General features: G+C 40.9%; 1 protein-coding gene across 1 annotated transcript; it reads right to left on the reverse strand.

The window, feature by feature from the left end:
- Positions 1-5,186: 5,186 nt before the first annotated feature.
- Positions 5,187-11,713, reverse strand: LOC308143856 (tubulin beta-5 chain). The gene is made up of 5 exons (XM_080514793.1): positions 11,611-11,713; positions 9,775-9,885; positions 8,705-8,820; positions 7,525-7,653; positions 5,187-7,435 (listed from the first exon to the last, which is right to left on the reverse strand). The coding sequence occupies exons 2-5, from the start codon at positions 9,833-9,835 to the stop codon at positions 6,617-6,619; spliced, it is 1,125 nt and encodes a 374-aa protein (XP_080370919.1). The 5' UTR covers positions 9,836-9,885; positions 11,611-11,713; the 3' UTR covers positions 5,187-6,616.
- Positions 11,714-21,016: the final 9,303 nt, after the last annotated feature.

The following is a 21,016-nucleotide window of genomic DNA, read 5'->3' on the forward strand; positions in this document are numbered from 1 at the left end:
ATAGAGCATCTTCCTCCTCTAACGTCCAGATTATAGAGCATCTTCCTCCACTAGCATCAGATTATAGAACATCTTCCTCCTCTAACATCAGATTATAGAGCATCTTCCTCCTCTAACATCCAGATTATAGAGCATCTTCCTCCACTAACATCAGATTATAGAGCACCTTCCTCCTCTAACGTCCAGATTCGATAGCATCTTCCTCCTCTAACATCAGATTATAGAGCATCTTCCTCTATTGACATCAGATTATAGAGCATCTGCCTCCTCTAACATCCAGATCATAGAGCATCTTCCACCACTAACACCCAGATCATAGAGCATCTTCCCCCTCTAACATCCGATTATAGAGCTTCTTCCCCCTCTAACTACAAATTATTGAGCATCTTCCCCCTCTAACAACAGATTATAAAGCATATTTCTCCTTTAACATCCAGATTATAGAGCATCTTCCTCCTCTAACATCAGATCACAGAGCATCTTCCTCCTCTAACATCCAGATTATAGAGCATCTTCCTCTACTAACACCAGATTATAAAGCATCTTCCTCCTCTAACAGCCAGATTATAGAGCATCTTCCTCCACTAACATCCAGATTATAGAGCATCTTCCTCCTCTAACATCCAGATTATAGAGCATCTCCCCCCTCTAACATCAGATTATAGAGCATCTTCCTCCTCTAACATCCAGATTATAGAGCATCTTCCTCTACTAACACCAGATTATGAAGCATGTTCCTCCACTAACATCCAGATCATAGAGCATCTTCCTCCGCTAACATCAGATTATAGAGTATCTTCCTTCACTAACATCAGATTATAAAGCATCTTCCTCCTCTAACATCAGATTATAGAGCATCTTCCTCCTCTAACGTCCAGATTCGATAGCATCTTCCTCCACTAACATCAGATTATAGAGCATCTTCCTCCGCTAACATCAGATTATAGAGCATCTTCCTCCTCTAACATCAGATTATAGAGCATCTTCCTCCTCGAACATCAGATTATAGAGCATCTTCCTCCGCTAACATCAGATTATAGAGCATCTTCCTCCACTAACATCAGATTATAGAGCATCTTCCTCCGCTAACATCAGATTATAGAACATCTTCCTCCTCGAACATCAGATTATAGAGCATCTTCCTCCGCTAACATCAGATTATAGAGCATCTTCCTCCTCGAACATCAGATTATAGAGCATCTTCCTCCTCTAACGTCCAGATTCGGTAGCATCTTCCTCCACTAACATCAGATTATAGAGCATCTTCCTCCTCCAACATCCACATTATAGAGCTTCTTCCTCCTCTAACATCAGATTATAGAGCATCTTCCTCCTCTAACGTCCAGATTCGATAGCATCTTCCCCCACTAACATCAGATTATAGAGCATCTTCCTCCACTAACATCAGATTATAGAGCATCTTCCTCCGCTAACACCAGATTATAGAGCATCTTCCTCCACTAACATCAGATTATAGAGCATCTTCCTCCGCTAACATCTGATTATAGAGCATCTTCCCCCTCTAACATCAGATTATAGAGCATCTTCCTCCTCTAACATCCACATTATAGAGCTTCTTCCTCCTCTAACATCAGATTATAGAGCATCTTCCTCCACTAACATCCAGATTATAGAGCATCTTCCTCCACTAACATCAGATTATAGAGCATCTTCCTCCTCTAACATCAGATTATAGAACATCTTCCTCCTCTAACATCAGATTATAGAGCATCTTCCTCCTCTAACGTCCAGATTATAGAGCATCTTCCTCCACTAGCATCAGATTATAGAACATCTTCCTCCTCTAACATCAGATTATAGAGCATCTTCCTCCTCTAACATCCAGATTCGATAGCATCTTCCTCCTCTAACATCAGATTATAGAGCATCTTCCTCCTCTAACGTCCAGATTCGATAGCATCTTCCTCCTCTAACATCAGATTATAGAGCATCTTCCTCTATTGACATCAGATTATAGAGCATCTGCCTCCTCTAACATCCAGATCATAGAGCATCTTCCACCACTAACACCCAGATCATAGAGCATCTTCCCCCTCTAACATCCGATTATAGAGCTTCTTCCCCCTCTAACAACAAATTATTGAGCATCTTCCCCCTCTAACAACAGATTATAAAGCATATTTCTCCTTTAACATCCAGATTATAGAGCATCTTCCTCCTCTAACATCAGATCACAGAGCATCTTCCTCCTCTAACATCCAGATTATAGAGCATCTTCCTCTACTAACACCAGATTATAAAGCATCTTCCTCCTCTAACAGCCAGATTATAGAGCATCTTCCTCCACTAACATCCAGATTATAGAGCATCTTCCTCCTCTAACATCCAGATTATAGAGCATCTTCCCCCTCTAACATCAGATTATAGAGCATCTTCCTCCTCTAACATCCAGATTATAGAGCATCTTCCTCTACTAACACCAGATTATGAAGCATGTTCCTCCACTAACATCCAGATCATAGCGCATCTTCCACCACTAACATCCAGATCATAGAGCATCTTCCCCCTCTAACATCCGATTATAGAGCTTCTTCCCCCTCTAACAACAAATTATTGAGCATCTTCCCCCTCTAACAACAGATTATAAAGCATATTTCTCCTTTAACATCCAGATTATAGAGCATCTTCCTCCTCTAACATCAGATCACAGAGCATCTTCCTCCTCTAACATCCAGATTATAGAGCATCTTCCTCTACTAACACCAGATTATAAAGCATCTTCCTCCTCTAACAGCCAGATTATAGAGCATCTTCCTCCACTAACATCCAGATTATAGAGCATCTTCCGCCTCTAACATCCAGATTATAGAGCATCTTCCCCCTCTAACATCAGATTATAGAGCATCTTCCTCCTCTAACATCCAGATTATAGAGCATCTTCCTCTACTAACACCAGATTATACAGCATGTTCCTCCTCTAACATCCAGATTATAGAGCATCTTCCCCCTCTAACATCAGATTATAAAGCATCTTCCACCACTAACACCCAGATCATAGAGCATCTTCCCCCTCTAACATCCGATTATAGAGCTTCTTCCCCCTCTAACAACAAATTATTGAGCATCTTCCCCCTCTAACAACAGATTATAAAGCATATTTCTCCTTTAACATCCAGATTATAGAGCATCTTCCTCCTCTAACATCAGATCACAGAGCATCTTCCTCCTCTAACATCCAGATTATAGAGCATCTTCCTCTACTAACACCAGATTATAAAGCATCTTCCTCCTCTAACAGCCAGATTATAGAGCATCTTCCTCCACTAACATCCAGATTATAGAGCATCGTCCTCCTCTAACATCCAGATTATAGAGCATCTTCCCCCTCTAACATCAGATTATAGAGCATCTTCCTCCTCTAACATCCAGATTATAGAGCATCTTCCTCTACTAACACCAGATTATGAAGCATGTTCCTCCACTAACATCCAGATCATAGCGCATCTTCCACCACTAACATCCAGATCATAGAGCATCTTCCCCCTCTAACATCCGATTATAGAGCTTCTTCCCCCTCTAACAACAAATTATTGAGCATCTTCCCCCTCTAACAACAGATTATAAAGCATATTTCTCCTTTAACATCCAGATTATAGAGCATCTTCCTCCTCTAACATCAGATCACAGAGCATCTTCCTCCTCTAACATCCAGATTATAGAGCATCTTCCTCTACTAACACCAGATTATAAAGCATCTTCCTCCTCTAACAGCCAGATTATAGAGCATCTTCCTCCACTAACATCCAGATTATAGAGCATCTTCCGCCTCTAACATCCAGATTATAGAGCATCTTCCCCCTCTAACATAAGATTATAGAGCATCTTCCTCCTCTAACATCCAGATTATAGAGCATCTTCCTCTACTAACACCAGATTATACAGCATGTTCCTCCTCTAACATCCAGATTATAGAGCATCTTCCCCCTCTAACATCAGATTATAAAGCATCTTCCTCCTCTAACATCAGATTATAGAGCATCTTCCTCCTCTAACATCAGATTATAGAGCATCTTCCTCCTCTAACATCAGATTATAGAGCATCTTCCTCCTCTAACATCAGATTATAGAGCATCTTCCTCCTCTAACATCAGATTATAGAGCATCTTCCTCCTCTAACATCAGATTATAAAGCATCTTCCTCCTCTAACATCAGATTATAGAGCATCTTCCCCCACTAACTGATATAACTATAGATGATCTCAATGAGTGAATCATCCATTAGACAGACCCAAAATGAACTTTACCAAGTAATTAGTTACTCGTTGCTAGTTAAGTAACTCCAATATATTTTTTAAAGCAACAAGTAACTGTAATTAGCACCAATTTGCAATAGATTAGTCATTAATAGTTTCTCACTTCAATTATTGCAGTTCATGTGGAATCTTTCACTTTTTGGAAGATTTAAATTCAAGTTTAGTTTGATTTTTCTATATTGAGTTTTTTGTTTTCTACAAATACATTTTGAAGAGAATAATAATAAAGACCAATAAGATAATCCACGTTCTGTAATATCCTTGAATACATCTCAGTTTTCTAAATAAACTTCCATTAGCAGAATTAGAACTAATTTTAATTAGCAGTAAACTAGTTTTGAAGGAAGTACTAACTATGATTAAGTGCTAGTTTATTGTGAGTCGTTCAGCTGTGGTTATAGGATCAATTTCAGGGGGGAAGCATTTATAGCAAAGATATGGATTTTAATGAAAAATATGTGAATAAACGAGAACATATGTATAAAGTTTTGTTGAGATTTGCATCAATCAGAAATCTACCAAAGTTCATGATCAAGGTATTGTGAAGCAGAGAAATCTGCTTGACATAAAACCACAAATGTGCACCGGTGCTTGTTCATAAAGACACAGAGGAAAGAGCCAACCGAATTAGCAAAGTCCACACAAATATATTGTGTTTCATTGGTCAGATTTCAAATTAAGGCGCAGTAATGAGACAAAATAAAGGTAGGAAACAATTCTTTATTTGACCAAAGGTTTTATTTCCATCTTTCTGACACGTTCATAGCTTCAAAGCAACAGTGTGATGAGTTAGTTCCATTAATGCGTAAAAAACTAAAACCAAAGCAGAAAGCAAAAAAAAAAAAAAAAAAAAAACACAGATAAAAGTTTCTATCGTCAAATTAGAAACATTTACGAGTAAAGGTGTAAAAAAAACAAAGAAAACCAAGCCATAATTAAAATTAAAAAAAATAAAAGCTTGACTTTCAGAATCATGAATCCTTCTTGAGGCAACTTTTTATTATTACAACCAAAGTTTCTAAAAATCTGTAAGAAGAAATCCGTTCCAATCCCCAAACATTAGAAGCCTCGAGCTTCGATAAATCCTTATTTAAAACCTGTTTAAGGCCCCATTTATACAATACTGTCTTCTGTTGCGTTCTGTGGGTCTGTTTAAACAACAAAGATGCCCGGAGACACTAAATGTGAAACTTTATGAAAACTGCCCCCAAAGTGGAACTTTTCGAAAACTGAAAACTGTCTGACTCAGTCTCTATGGAAATGAAGGTAAAAACACCACTTTTCTCAAACTGCTGCTGCACACCACGATCGTAGTAAATAGTTGTGTGCATGAGCGAGAGGGAGTCCTTCATAAGAACTAATGTGGGCTGTTACTCCACTATTACCTTGAGCATTTACTACACCATCGTCTGGATCACTTTATTATATATTGTTATTATTATTATATATCATTATTATTATTATTAGTATATCTGATCTTGTATACTTATATTTCCCCGTTGACGAGAACGACGAAGAAAGTCCGTTTAAAGGCACTTCAGTGTTTACAGGTACTGCTCTCTGGTTTTATTACATAAAAATAACACCCACGAGTGGCCCAACAGTAAAACCACATTGTTGTTGGCATTTCTGCCGATTCCGTGTAAACATGTAACATCGTTTCCAAAATGTGGACTGTGAAATGAAAATGCTAAAATGATGCCTTTTCCCTTGAAACATTGTGTAAAAGAGGCCTAGGAAACCAAAACCACGTGAACAGAGCAGTACCTGTGGTAACCACAGGGGGCGGCAGGGTTGAAATCAGAAATGTAAACAAATGGTTCAAGTTTTTCAAGACGCCTGGACGTGTTTAGCTTCTCCGTATCAACATCGATTCTGCCTCCCGCCTCAACCATCGTAGTTATCGTTACGAAGAACTTGTCAGGTCTTCTCAGGAAGGTATATTGATTTAGAACACCGCCCCCCAGTGGACTGAAAGACAAATTGTTTTTACAATGCACTGCTGGTATGGAAGTGTAAATGTAGTGAAGACTGTAGCGTTTGAAGAGCAGATTATCTGATTTCATTTGTTCATGAAGCATAAAGGAGCATTATTGGAAATCTGGAGGGGGGGAAACTAGCTAATTAGGCAGGCTACGCTAATGTGATGTGGCTACTCATATTCCAAGTATTTCTGATACCATTCTGTCATCTTCCAGTGTACAACTTGCTTCACCTTCCAATTCCCACCGATTTCCCACTTTCCACTTACTCTCATCTATAGGTTTTGTCATGATGTGTCCGATCAGTTAGATTTACGCGGATCCCTTCGTCAGTTCTTGGAGATACTCCAGTCGGCCTCCTCAATCGTTGATCTCATCTTCCTCGTCCTCGAAGTTCTCGTCGCCATCGTTGGCGGTGGCCTCCTGGTACTGCTGGTACTCGGACACCAGGTCGTTCATGTTGCTCTCCGCCTCGGTGAACTCCATCTCGTCCATGCCCTCGCCGGTGAACCAGTGCAGGAAGGCCTTCCGCCGGAACATGGCCGAGAACTGCTCTGAGATTCGCTTGAACAGCTCCTGGATGGCCGTGCTGTTGCCGATGAAGGTGGCGGCCATCTTGAGCCCCCTCGGGGCGATGTCGCACACCGCCACTTTAACGTTGTTGGGGATCCACTCCACGAAGTAGCTGCTGTTCTTGTTCTGCACGTTCAACATCTGTTCGTCCACCTCCTTCATCGACATGGGCCCACGGAAGACCGTGGCGACGGTGAGGTAGCGCCCGTGGCGAGGGTCGCACGCCGCCATCATGTTCCTGGCGTCGAACATCTGCTGCGTGAGCTCTGGCACGGTGAGCGCCCGGTACTGCTGGCTGCCCCTCGCCGTCAGAGGAGCGAACCCCGGCATGAAGAAGTGCAGCCGCGGGAAAGGCACCATGTTAACGGCTAGCTTGCGCAAGTCTGCGTTGAGCTGCCCGGGGAAGCGCAGCGAGGTGGTGACGCCGCTCATGGTGGCCGACACCAGGTGGTTGAGGTCGCCGTAGGTGGGCGTGGTCAGCTTGAGGGTGCGGAAGCAGATGTCGTAGAGGGCCTCGTTGTCGATACAGTAGGTCTCGTCCGTGTTCTCCACCAACTGGTGGACGGACAGCGTGGCGTTGTAGGGCTCCACCACCGTGTCCGACACCTGGGGGACGGACACAGGAAACGGGCGTGACCACGAATGGAAGGACAACGTCCATCCATCCGTTGATCCGTCAACCCTCTGAACGGTACCTTGGGTGAAGGCATGACGCTGAAGGTGTTCATGATCCGGTCGGGGTACTCTTCCCGGATCTTGCTGATCAGCAGGGTTCCCATCCCGGATCCGGTTCCTCCTCCCAGAGAGTGAGTCAGCTGGAACCCCTGCAGTACCACACGCTTTCCTTATTACTTTGTACCTTATCCATTTGTTTTTGTTTCTTTGTTGTCGTTTAGAATGGACCCAGTTATATAATGTCATTTCATAATTCTTTTGGTCTTTTTTTTTTTTAGATGTTGAGTCAAATTGAGGTCATTTATTTTGCCATATTGTCTTTTTTTAATCAATCAAAGACCCAGTGTGGTCAAACTGTCCTCACTTTGTCATTTGTTGGGTCTGTTTGAGGCTTATCTCTGTATTTTCAATGCATTTTCTCTCTGTTTGTGTGTATTGTAGTCATTTTCTATCGTTTACTCATCTTTTTTTCAGTTTCCTTGAAGTTAATTCAAGTATTTCTATCATCATTATGTTTCTCGTTTAAACCGTTTTGTTTATATTTGTCATGATTATGTGTTCTTCAGGTTTATTTGATTATATCTATCATCATTTTGTGATTCGTATTGATTGTTTTCTGTATAATAATAATAATAACTGTGTCTCCCTTTTTTATCTTTTGTGTAAACAGTATTTGTAGTAATTTCTTTTGGTCTGTTTTCATTTTTTGTCTATATTTTTAAAAATCTTTGTTGTCAGTTTTCAATCTTTTGTATATATTTAAAGTTCTCCGTTAACTATATTTGTCTCTTTTCTAATGTTTTTAGGTATATTTATAGTCATGTATGCCGGTTTTTTATCATTTGTTTATATTTAGAATTTTTTCGTTCCTCCTTTAGATATTTTTGTAGTTGCTTCATGTCTCTTTACTATTATTTGTGTAAACTGAAAGCCGTTGTGTGTCTCTTTGTATTCTTGTAAATATCTAAAAGCAATGTGTTTCACCTTAAAGTGTTTTTTGTCCGTTTCGGATTTTTTGGTGTATATTTATCTCCATTTTGTTCATTTATTTTGTATATATTTTAGTCAATCCATCTCGTCGTTGCTGAGGAAATTCAATCCAAACTACTAAAGCACAAGATTTACTACTAAAGTAAATCTTGTGCTCGTGATGAAATATACAGACCGATGTTGGTGAAGAAGTCAAATGAAGTGATTCACCTGGAGACAGTCGCAGTGTTCGCACTCCTTCCTCACCACGTCCAGGACCGAGTCCACAAGCTCCGCCCCCTCCGTGTAGTGACCTTTGGCCCAGTTGTTCCCGGCACCTGTCTGACCTGGAAAACCATCCGGGACACGTAAACCAGTGGCTGTGTGTGTGTGTGTGTGTGTGTGTGTGTGTGTGTGTGTGTGTGTGTGTGTGTGTGTGTGTGTGTGTGTGTGTGTGTGTGTGTGTGTGCGCTGCTTCTCGTCCTGCTCAGACATCAGTTTATAAAACAAATGCCAGAGTCTTCTCTGTTTACTGAAAGTGCTCGCGCTGCTCCACGTCTGTCCTCCGTCACCAAACCTCCCGAGACTCTCGCAGGAAAACTTCACCTCCATTCTCGTTTGTTATTAAATCAGTTGTTTCAGAAACATTTTTGTCACGGCTTTTGGTAAAACTTCATCTGAGCTGAAGTTGAAGACGAAAATGAAAAAGCAGTTTTGATGATTGATCACTGATTTTAATTTACGAGTAAAATAAATGCAGTTTAATGTGAAAATGAAAAAGTGTTTCTATTTTTGAGCCACATTCGCTTCCATAACAGCCACTGAAAACATAACTTTTTGAAAACACTGTGACTCTATCGCCATGGTAATGGTGGTAAACGAAACTTTGTGAAAATGCACTGACTCTGTCGCCACGGTAACGGTGCAAAACGCAACTTTTGGAAAACTCCCAACTCCATGGAAACAGAGCAAACTGCAATATTTTTTAAACAGGCTCTGACTCTGTCTCTATGGTAACAGTGGAATCTCAGCCCACTGTAGTAGGTCGTTGATCTGCACATGCTCAGTCGGCGAACAATCAGAAAGCAAAGTTTCCTCCAGAGGCTACACCGAGCTGATTTTAGCTGTAATTTACAATCAGACGGTAGCGAGGTTCTCTACGTCCTCAGGCTTTGCCGAGGTACTAGGAGCACATATTGGGGTCGGGGAAGTGGGGAACAAACACGGAGCTACAAGAGAGCGAACGCTGGCCACGGTCCCACAAAACACTCCAGCGTTGAAGAAAAGCAGGCGGACGTTACCGAAGATGAAGTTGTCGGGTCTGAAGAGTTGTCCGAAGGCTCCAGAGCGAACGCTGTCCATGGTTCCTGGTTCCAGGTCCACCAGCACCGCCCGGGGGACATATTTATGTGCTGCACCAACAGGGGCAGACGGAACTTCATGGGTGTTTGCTTTTCTTTTTCCTTCTACCGTTTGCAGATGATTCTTTTAGTTTTGAGTTATTTCAACATCTTATAAAGAAAAGTGTAGATTTTCTCATCTTTCTGTTTATTTGGAGCAAATCTGTTGGTACTTTGTGGTGTTTCATTCAAGGTCCCTTTTTTATATCTCTGTTCATCTTTTTTTTCTTCCATGTGTCAATCATCTCTTTTCTGACCTTTATGTGTCGTTCTGAGTTCCTTTTCTCATTATTATCAACAAATCTGTGGTGATTTCTGTGTATATCTGTGGTCTTTTGTTGAATTTATGACTGTTCTCTGTCGATTTCTTTCTTCTCTATCTTTTTGTGTTTATTTTGCTAATTCTGTGTCTTTATGAATATATTATTTTTCAGGTAAATTTGTTTGTTTGTTTACTTTTTGTACATATTTGTAGTTATTATCCACATTTTTTTTGTCGAGTAAATGTCCTTTTATGATTATTTTGTCTGTCTTTCTGCTTATTTGGAGCAGTTTTGGATTGTCAGTCTTTTAGGTCATTTATTTAATATTCCTGGTCATGTTGCGTCTCTTTTCAGTCTCAGTTTTGAGGTATTTGTGGATATTTTTTGTCATTTAACAGATTTGGAGCCCCCCTGTGCACAATGGCCCTCTTGGCATGGTATGTTTGTGTTGACTGTGTCTCTTTCAAATCAGTTTGAATATATTTATGGTCATTTTTATCCTTTTGCTCTTTTTGTTTTTTGTGTTTTTGTGTATGTTTGGAGTAATTCGGTGTAAACATGTGGTCAGATTGTGTATATTTGAGAAAAGCTCGGAGCATTTTAGAGCCAATCAAGGCCAATTTGTGTGTTATTTCTGTAAATTTCAGATCATATTCTCTAAATTTGAATTCAATTGAGACATTTTGTGGACAGTGTGTGTATATTTGTGGTGATTTGGGTCATTTAGTGTATTTTCTATACATTTCTAATCATACTGTGTAAATTTGAGTTACATTTTGACATTTTGTGGTCAGATTTTGTATATTTGATCTTTGGGTCATTCCCACATGGAAAGAACCTATACAAGGATATATGCGCATATATGAAACCTACAAACAGTTTATATGCACATATATGCTGCATCTATGCATATATATGCCACATATAGGCAAAATTGAGGTGCATATATGTGAATATACAGGCCATATAGGTCTCCTGTACTGCTTCTATATTTCCACATATATATAGCCCATATCTCACTTTGGCAGCTGTCATATCAAGGCAATAACTAAAATCTAACTAAAAAACAATTACGGATGAAGAACATATACGTGCATATATGCACACATATATACGTGCATATATGTACCTATATAGGTGCCTGTATGCACGTATATGTGTACATATATGTGCATTTATGTACACATAATATAGGAAAATGGCCAATTTTATATATGTCACAGATATTAAAAACCTATATTAAAACATATATGTTTATATAGGTTCTTTCCATGTGGGTTCGTTGGTCCGTCTTAGTCAAATTGGTTCGGGTGAGGTTCGTACATTTCATGGTCACTTGAGGATCATTTGTGTGTTTTTAATGTATTTTTGTGTTTTTTGTGTGTCATCTTCTGGTTATTTTGTGATAGAGGCCACAGTCATCACGCAGTGACTCAGAGGACACACACACACACACACACACACACACACTCACAGGAAGCTTCATTGTAGTAGACGTTGACTCGGTCCAGCTGCAGGCTGGAGTCGCCCACGTAGCTTCCCGCGGGGTCGATGCCGTGCTCGTCACTGATCACCTCCCAGAACTGAGGAGAGCAGAAGAGCGTGAGGGCCGCGGTGCGTTCAAGGACCTGCACAACGGGAGCTGTGAGCGATTCAGCCCGTGGTTGTAAAGAACCGGTCGCTGTGGCAAAGTGGGTGAAAAGTTAGCAGGTTTGATTCTGGCAGATTTACTGAGTCGTGTGTTTCAGTGACGCACTTTCACTTTGTGTTTGTGTTTGGTCGCGGCGGATCAAAGCTGCTGAATGAACAGACTGAAATCTGGAACAGAAACTCAAGAGTTTTGTGTTTTTTCTTCTCATTTTTACAACAGTTTGTGTATATTTAGTATCTTTTGATGCTCATTTTGAATCCCGTTATGCCTTTATGTTTACATACATCTCTTCTTTTAATTCATTTTGCATCCCTGTTTTCATTTCTGTGTCTATTACTCAATAACTCAATAAATAATAATAATAATAATAATACTCAATAAATTTTACATCTCTGTGTTCTATTTTTAAATCTTTTTAAAAAATGTTTTGCTGCTATTTTGTGTTTTTTCCCACATTTGACTGCATTCTGCTCATTTTGTATCTTTGTGCAATTTTTCTTTTAGCATTTTGAAGTGAACTGAATTAGTTTATTTATTTCAAACATAAAACAGTGATTAAAAATAAACAGCAACAAAAACCACTGCAGAAAGACATGAATGCTTTCATATTAAATAATAAATAAAGTAAATAAATGAGTAAACAAACAAATAAATAAATAAATGAATGAATGAATAAATAAATAATCTGTGATGATGATCAATGAGTTTCCTCTTATTAAAGTGCTATAGTCATTGTGTTCTTCACAACTTTTGCACAAATGTTGCGTCACAATGTGAATCTCACGTTTTACTTCTGCTTTTACTTTGAAAGCGTCAAGCCACTAAAGAGTTTCTCCTCTTTGCGCTCATGTTTCACCAACAGCTGTGTGATTGTTCCTGTGTGTGTGTGTGTGTGTGTGTGTGTGTGTGTGTGTGTGTGTGTGTGTGTGTGTGTGTGTGTGTGTGTGTGTGTGTGTGTGTGTGTGTGTGTGTGTGTGTGTGTGTGTGTGTGTGTGTGTGTGTGTGTGTCTTGAGATTCTTTGAATGCTCTCCGGGTGGCTCACAAAGTTCACTTCCCCTCGTGGGAAGAAGTAATCCAGTACTTTTATACTCAGGCCCAGTTTGAGGTACTCAGTTACTTTCTGTTTCACAGAGACGAAGTTTTATTCAGTGTCACGTTGGGACATTTTAATGAGCTGAAATCAGAAGATTCTGACAGTAAATCCGTTTCTTTTCAATCATTTTTGGTATTTCATTTGTGTTTTTATGAAATCTGATCACTTTGTGTCATTTTATATCTCCTATGAAGTTTAGTGGTCATTTAGTGGCCATAATATATCACAGTTTTAATTTAGCATCTATATACGTGGGACTCATGTGGCCCCTGTTTTTTTTTTGTGAGTTATTTTTCTCTATTTGTGCTGATTTGTTGTCATTTCCAGATGTGTTTGTGTCTCTTTATGCTCATTTCGCAGCTCTTTGTTGTTGTTTTGTGTTTCTTCGTGGCTATTTGTGTCGCTTTTGTGTTTTATTTCAGTTTCGTGGTTAAATATGGTTGTTTCATGTCGCTTTGTGAGGATTTTCCGTAGTTTCTCTGTTGTCACGGCTTGTTGTCATTTCACATCTCTGCAGTGACTTTATTTGTATTTCTGTGTTTTTTCTGTTTGTTTGTGAATGTTTTTGTCTGCTGAGGATCACTTTGTGTTTCTGCAGTTAATTTGTTTGTGTTTCTTTACATAATTGTCGTGATTTTATGTCACTCTTGAATCTCTTTTTTCCACGTAGTTCCATTGAGAATGTAATTGTTAAAACTTTGATATTTCCATGGCTGTTTTGTCTTTTCCTCACATTTTGATTACACTCTTTTGACTGACAATGTGTTTCTTAATGATTATTTAGTGTCTTTTTGTGTTTTTGCAGTTTTATATTAGTATAATATAATATTACATTACATTATATTACAGTTGTATTTGTTTTGTCTGTGTTTCTATGTCCACTTTTTAAAAAAATCTATCTTTTTCTTCCTCTTTGAGTGCATATATCTGACATATAAATATCCTTTACTCCACTAAATTAACAAGAAACTCAAAGATGTGTGTTTTAACAGCTTGTCTGAGTCTCTGATTGTTCAGACTAAAACCAGACAATTTAAAATGTGTTGGGAATCCTCCTGGAGGGCTTCTGCTTCTCATCCATTCAATCTGTGCACATTACCAAGAGAAATCAAATGTATATGTGTTGTCTAGTGGCTTCATGGGCCTCAAGGAGTCTTTTACTCCCACATTATCTACACACACCTTGTTTACTGAGGATTAGATCCATTTTGTTTACCTATTTTCAAGAACAAAACATCAGTGCAGCTTCTCCCCTGCAAATGAACTTTAACAAAATCATCTTTATAATAACAATCGGCATTAAAATCCACAAAAATTCTCAAAAGAAATGCAAATTGTGAATCATTTGTGTGACGTTTGAGGCTCATTTAACCTGAATATTCACATATTTGCATCAACTTAAGATCTTTTTGAGAAAATATTCCAGCTTTAAACACTATGAGTTTGTTAGTGGGATACAAATAATTGAAACGGGCCAATAATAACAATAATAATAATAATAATAATAATAAGAAGAAGAAGAAGAAGAAGAAGAAGAAGAAGAAGAAGAAGAAGAAGAAGAAGAAGAAGAAGAAGAAGAAGAAGAAGAAGAAGAAGAAGAAAAAGAAGAAGAAGGTAAAATGGAGGTAGATTTCATTGATAATGATAAAGCAAATTTAAATAAATGTGAATAACAGGAAAAAGAAGAATAAATAGTTTGTACCTTGGTTCCAATCTGATTCCCGCACTGTCCCGCCTGGATGTGAACGATCTCCCGCATCCTGCCGCTCGGGTTGTGCAGTTAAAGAGGTTTAAAGTGGTTTTAAAGAGGTTTTGGAAGTAGTTGTAGAAGAGGTCCGGAGGCTCGGAGTTTCCGCTGCGCTGCTCTGCTGGACGTCCGTTACGGGAGCGCGCACACCGACACACTGCTCTCTTCTACTGCCATGCGCGCTCCCGTGGCCACTCCCTGAAGTCCACTTTGATGAGACAGCAAATAAAGTGTCTCACTTTGAATTCTATTCTATTTCGTATTGTACTACTTTGTATTCTGGTCGTGTTGGACATTTTCATTGGTGTTGTAGGTTTTGTGTAGTTTTTTGTAACTTTGGTGTGTTTGTGTTGTTATTCTTGTTGTCATGTTCTGGCTTTTGTACATTTTATTGTACGTTTGTACTCATGTTGTATCTTCAGTATTTCAGACTGAGTCAGTCTATAAATATCTGTGGTCAGTCTGTGACACTTGTTGCTCTCTGGAATGAGGAAGAACTCTTGCAGGGAACTTTTTTTTTTGGGTCCCTCATGTGTCGGACATTCCTGGGGCCTGGTGATGAAGAGGAGGATGAAGTGGATGACGAAGAGGAGGAGGATGATGATGATGATGATGAAGCAGGGGTCAGCTGCTGTGTGGTGGAGTCACTTTACACCACACTGTGAGCCGTAAAAGCAGGAATCTGTCACTGCAGCTTCATCCTGCGCAAAACCAAGCAGCTGCTCCCACAACCTCACTCTTTTATTCACATTTATTATTATTGATCTTTTCTTGTGTTCTTGTGTTTATTTGTCAGTTAAAGGTTGTGGATGAAGAGGAGTCTTTTTTCTCTACATTGTTATTTCCATGTCATTTATAATATTTTGTCATCATCCTTTGCTCACATTGCAGAATTTTTTTGTTGTTTTTTTCTTTGTTTATATAATTGTTACCATTTTATGGTTGTTTTGTGTTGTTTACAGCCATTCTGTGTCTGTTTGTTGTCTTCTGTGTTACATTTCTGTAGTTTATTTGTCATTTTCTAAGTTTCTACAGCCTATTTCATCTTTTTATGGCTGTTTTGTGTCTTCTGTGTTGACGTCTTGTCCATTATTTATTCTTCTGCTATGGTTTTATTATTCTTTGTGGGGCACTTGTGTTGATTGTGGCTCACTTGTGTAGCGTTCATGTCATTATGTGGCTCTTTCTCTGTCACTTTATCATATTTTGTGGACTTTTTACTGCCACATTGGGGTCATTTTTGCATTGTTTGTGCTCATTATACCATTTATTAACCTGTGTGATATCAGTATGTCTGTCGTGGTACATTTGTGTACATCGTTTTGTATACTTCTAGAGCCAATTTGAAGTTTTTCTGGTTGTTTTGTGTCATTTTGTGGAGATTTATTGTAGTGTTGTGTAATTGTTGTGATTTCATTAGATTGTGTGGTGTGTTTGTGTTAATTGTACCTCATTTGTGTATTTTAAGTGTCACTCTGTGGTTCTTTCTGTGTCAGTTTATCATCTTTTGTGGTCTTCTTGTGGCCGCACTGACTAATTTGTGTAGTTTTTTTCCCCCTTGTGCCATTTCATCAACTTGTGTGTTGTATTTCTTTTTTGGCAAAATTGTATAGTTTGTACAACCAGTTTGATTGTTTTCTGGTTGCTTTTTGTCATTTTTGAGGTGATTTCTTGCCCATTCTATTTTCTGTGATATTTTGACCTTTTGGTACTTTTGTATGTTTTTGTTTACTTTCTATTTGTTTGAGTCCCTTAAAAAAAAACAAAAAAACTTATTTTCCATCTTTTTGTGGTCGTCTCACCATAATTTGTAATCTTTTTATGGAGATTGTTCTCATTTCTCTCATCTTCTAAATTTTCATCCCATTTTCTTTGGGGGGGGATTCTGGAATTTCTTCCCCGTGTTTTATCTTTTTCTGGCAGTTTGTTTTGTTTTGCGACCTTTTTGTTTTGTTATGTTGTTATTCTACATCTTTTTGTAATGTTCTTCATTTATTCTGGTCGTTTTTGGTCTTTTTCTTGGTTATTTTGCATGTCTCAGTTGCTGACTTCGTATAGAAGGAAGCATACTTTATTGATCCCATTGGGAATTACTTGTCTGCATCTAAGCCATCCTATCCATAGTTAACCTGAAGCACACATAGTAGGAACAGTGGGCAGTCACAGCAGGGCATCCAGGGAGCAGCTGGAGGTCAAAGGTCATGGTCAGGGACCCACAGTCATGACCTGCAGTGAGATTCAAACCTGCAAACTTCCAACCCCAACCCGACTTCTCTATTGAGCCACTGCCGCTCTCTGATCAAGGGCTTTAGCATTTCTTCAGTTTCAATTTCTTCAAGTTTATAATTTTCTGTTTACGTTTGGTCGATTATAGATACTTTGTTTATATATTTCAGTTTCAGTTTAAGCTGCTTCTTGGTTCGATTTTGCATTTTAAATTTTGGTTTTATGTGTGTTTTATGATGTTTCTTTATTTTTATGTTTGATGAGTTTATAAAGTGACCATGTAAAGTGTTTTTGAGTGTCTTGAAAAGTGCTGTACAAAAAAAAAGAATCTTATTATGGCTTATGTCATTTAATGTTTAGTTGTATCCATTTGTTTTCTTTTTTGCTATAATGTCATTCTTTGCACTTCTTCCTGTTTTTGTCATTTGTATTGATTCAGAGAGAAATTATATATTTGCCTTTTCAAGTTTTTTGGGGGGAATTAGTGTTTTCTGGTCATTTTAAGTTACATATGGACAGTTTGAATTGAAACTTAAGGATAACATCACATAAAAAGAAACTATCAAGGACATAGGGACAGTACACACCACGAAAAGGACGAAACGACAAGTGAAATATTTATATTAGTTGGTTAAACTTATCTGAAGCCTTTTTGTGGAAGGTGTGTGATGGATCCAGTGTTGTGTCTGGAGGATGACGTCAGAAAGGCACAGGTAAATAAGGAGACGGTAACAACTGTCTAGATGTAGAAAAGGCATACGATGTGATGTGGAGAGATGGACTGATGATCAAATTACATCAGATGGGTGTGGGAGGGAATATGTTTCATTGGGTAAAGGATTTCTTGAAGAACAGAATCGTCCAGATTAAAATAGGTGTTGAACTATCAAGTCGGCATATAGTGGAAAATAGAACGTGATCTCTAATCTCCAGCAAGGAGTCGGGGCTGACAGCAGAGCGGGGGATGAAATGGGGATTTAAATTCTCCGTGGAAAAAAGTGATATTTAAAATGGGAGAGGCACAGTAGGGAAAGAGGTGAAACTATATGGGAACAATATTGAGAGGGTAGATACATTTAGGTGTTTAGGAGTGTGGTGAGATACATGGAGAGAGCGTGTACAGCAACTCGTGGGGAAATGTAGAAAGGTTCTACATGTGATGAGGTGTCTCACAGGGGGGAAATGGGGGGGTGAACACAGCAGCACTCAAGCATATATACACAGCTGTGATCAGGTCAAGACTGGATGACGGGTGTGTGGCACACGGGTCTGCAGCAAAATCAGTGTTGCAAAGGCTGGCTGTGGTCCAGCTGCTCCGGGACACGGGAGCCTTTAGCGTTCTGCTCAAATGCAGGAGCAGCCACTCCGGCGCTGATCGCGCTCCTGCAGCTCTGCGCCGGAACACAGAGGATGTTCCGAGCGTCTTGTTGCATCGTGTCCGCGGTCTGTCCCCCCAATGCAGCAGTGCTGAACAGAACGCCGACCGCTGATGCATCGCGTTTGAACTGAAACCACTGACACGATGCAGAGACAGACCGGGCCTTCAGTACTGGACATGGAGGAACAGGACCTTCAGTACTGGACATGGAGGAACAGGTCCTTCAGTACTGGACATGGAGGAACAGGACCTTCAGTACTGGACATGGAGGAACAGGTCCTTCAGTACTGGACATGGAGGAACAGGGTCTTCAGTACTGGACATGGAGGAACAGGTCCTTCAGTACTTGACATGGAGGAACAGGCCCTTCAGTACTAGACATGGAGGAACAGGCCCTTCAGTACTAGACATGGAGGAACAGGTCCTTCAGTACTGGACATGGAGGAACAGGTCCTTCAGTACTGGACATGGAGGAACAGGCCCTTCAGTACTGGACATGGAGGAACAGGTCCTTCAGTACTGGACATGGAGGAACAGGCCCTTCAGTACTAGACATGGAGGAACAGGGTCTTCAGTACTGGACATGGAGGAACAGGTCCTTCAGTACTGGACATGGAGGAACAGGTCCTTCAGTACTGGACATGGAGGAACAGGCCCTTCAGTACTAGACATGGAGGAACAGGGTCTTCAGTACTGGACATGGAGGAACAGGTCCTTCAGTACTGGACATGGAGGAACAGGGTCTTCAGTACTGGACATGGAGGAACAGGGTCTTCAGTACTGGACATGGAGGAACAGGCCCTTCAGTACTTGACATGGAGGAACAGGTCCTTCAGTACTGGACATGGAGGAACAGGTCCTTCAGTACTGGACATGGAGGAACAGGGTCTTCAGTACTGGACATGGAGGAACAGGGTCTTCAGTACTGGACATGGAGGAACAGGTCCTTCAGTACTGGACATGGAGGAACAGGTCCTTCAGTACTGGACATGGAGGAACAGGAACAGGCCCTTCAGTACTGGACATGGAGGAACAGGAACAGGCCCTTCAGTACTGGACATGGAGGAACAGGCCCTTCAGTACTGGACATGGAGGAACAGGGTCTTCAGTACTGGACATGGAGGAACAGGTCCTACAGTACTGGACATGGAGGAACAGAACCTTCAGTACTGGACATGGAGGAACAGGTCCTTCAGTACTGGACATGGAGGAACAGGGTCTTCAGTACTGGACATGGAGGAACAGGTCCTTCAGTACTGGACATGGAGGAACAGGTCCTTCAGTACTGGACATGGAGGAACAGGCCCTTCAGTACTGGACATGGAGGAACAGGACCTTCAGTACTGGACATGTAGGAACAGGTCCTTCAGTACTGGACATGGAGGAACAGGTCCTTCAGTACTGGACATGGAAGAACAGACCCTTCAGTACTGGACATGGAGGAACAGGCCCTTCAGTACTGGACATGGAGGAACAGGCCCTTCAGTACTGGACATGGAGAAACAGGCCCTTCAGTACTGGACATGGAGGAACAGGTCCTTCAGTACTGGACATGGAGGAACAGGTCCTTCAGTACTGGACATGGAGGAACAGGCCCTTCAGTACTGGACATGGAGGAACAGGTCCTTCAGTACTGGACATGGAAGAACAGGCCCTTCAGTACTGGACATGGAGGAACAGGTCCTTCAGTACTGGACATGGAGGAACAGGGTCTTCAGTACTGGACATGGAGGAACAGGTCCTTCAGTACTGGACATGGAGGAACAGGTCCTTCAGTACTGGACATGGAGGAACAGGAACAGGCCCTTCAGTACTGGACATGGAGGAACAGGAACAGGCCCTTCAGTACTGGACATGGAGGAACACGCCCTTCAGTACTGGACATGGAGGAACAGGGTCTTCAGTACTGGACATGGAGGAACAGGTCCTTCAGTACTGGACATGGAGGAACAGGGTCTTCAGTACTGGACATGGAGGAACAGGTCCTTCAGTACTGGACATGGAGGAACAGGTCCTTCAGTACTGGACATGGAGGAACAGGCCCTTCAGTACTGGACATGGAGGAACAGGTCCTTCAGTACTGGACATGGAGGAACAGGCCCTTCAGTACTGGACATGGAGGAACAGGTCCTTCAGTACTGGACATGGAAGAACAGGCCCTTCAGTACTGGACATGGAGGAACAGGTCCTTCAGTACTGGACATGGAGGAACAGGGTCTTCAGTACTGGACATGGAGGAACAGGGTCTTCAGTACTGGACATGGAGGAACAGGTCCTTCAGTACTGGACATGGAGGAACAGGCCCTTCAGTACTGGACATGGAGGAACAGGCCCTTCAGTACTGGACATGGAGGAACAGGCCCTTCAGTACTGGACATGGAGGAACAGGTCCTTCAGTACTGGACATGGAGGAACAGGTCCTTCAGTACTGGACATGGAGGAACAGGCCCTTCAGTACTGGACATGGAGGAACAGGTCCTTCAGTACTGGACATGGAAGAACAGGCCCTTCAGTACTGGACATGGAAGAACAGGCCCTTCAGTACTGGACATGGAGGAACAGGACCTTCAGTACTGGACATGGAGGAACAGGCCCTTCAGTACAGGACATGGAGGAGCAGGAACAGGCCCTTCAGTACTGGACATGGAGGAGCAGGAACAGGTCCTTCAGTACTGGACATGGAGGAACAGGTCCTACAGTACTGGACATGGAGGAACAGGCCCTTCAGTACTGGACATGGAGGAACAGGTCCTTCAGTACTGGACATGGAGGAACAGGTCCTTC

Source organism: Blennius ocellaris (genome assembly GCF_963422515.1).
Source record: "Blennius ocellaris genome assembly, chromosome: 19".
NCBI lineage: Eukaryota > Metazoa > Chordata > Actinopteri > Blenniiformes > Blenniidae > Blennius > Blennius ocellaris.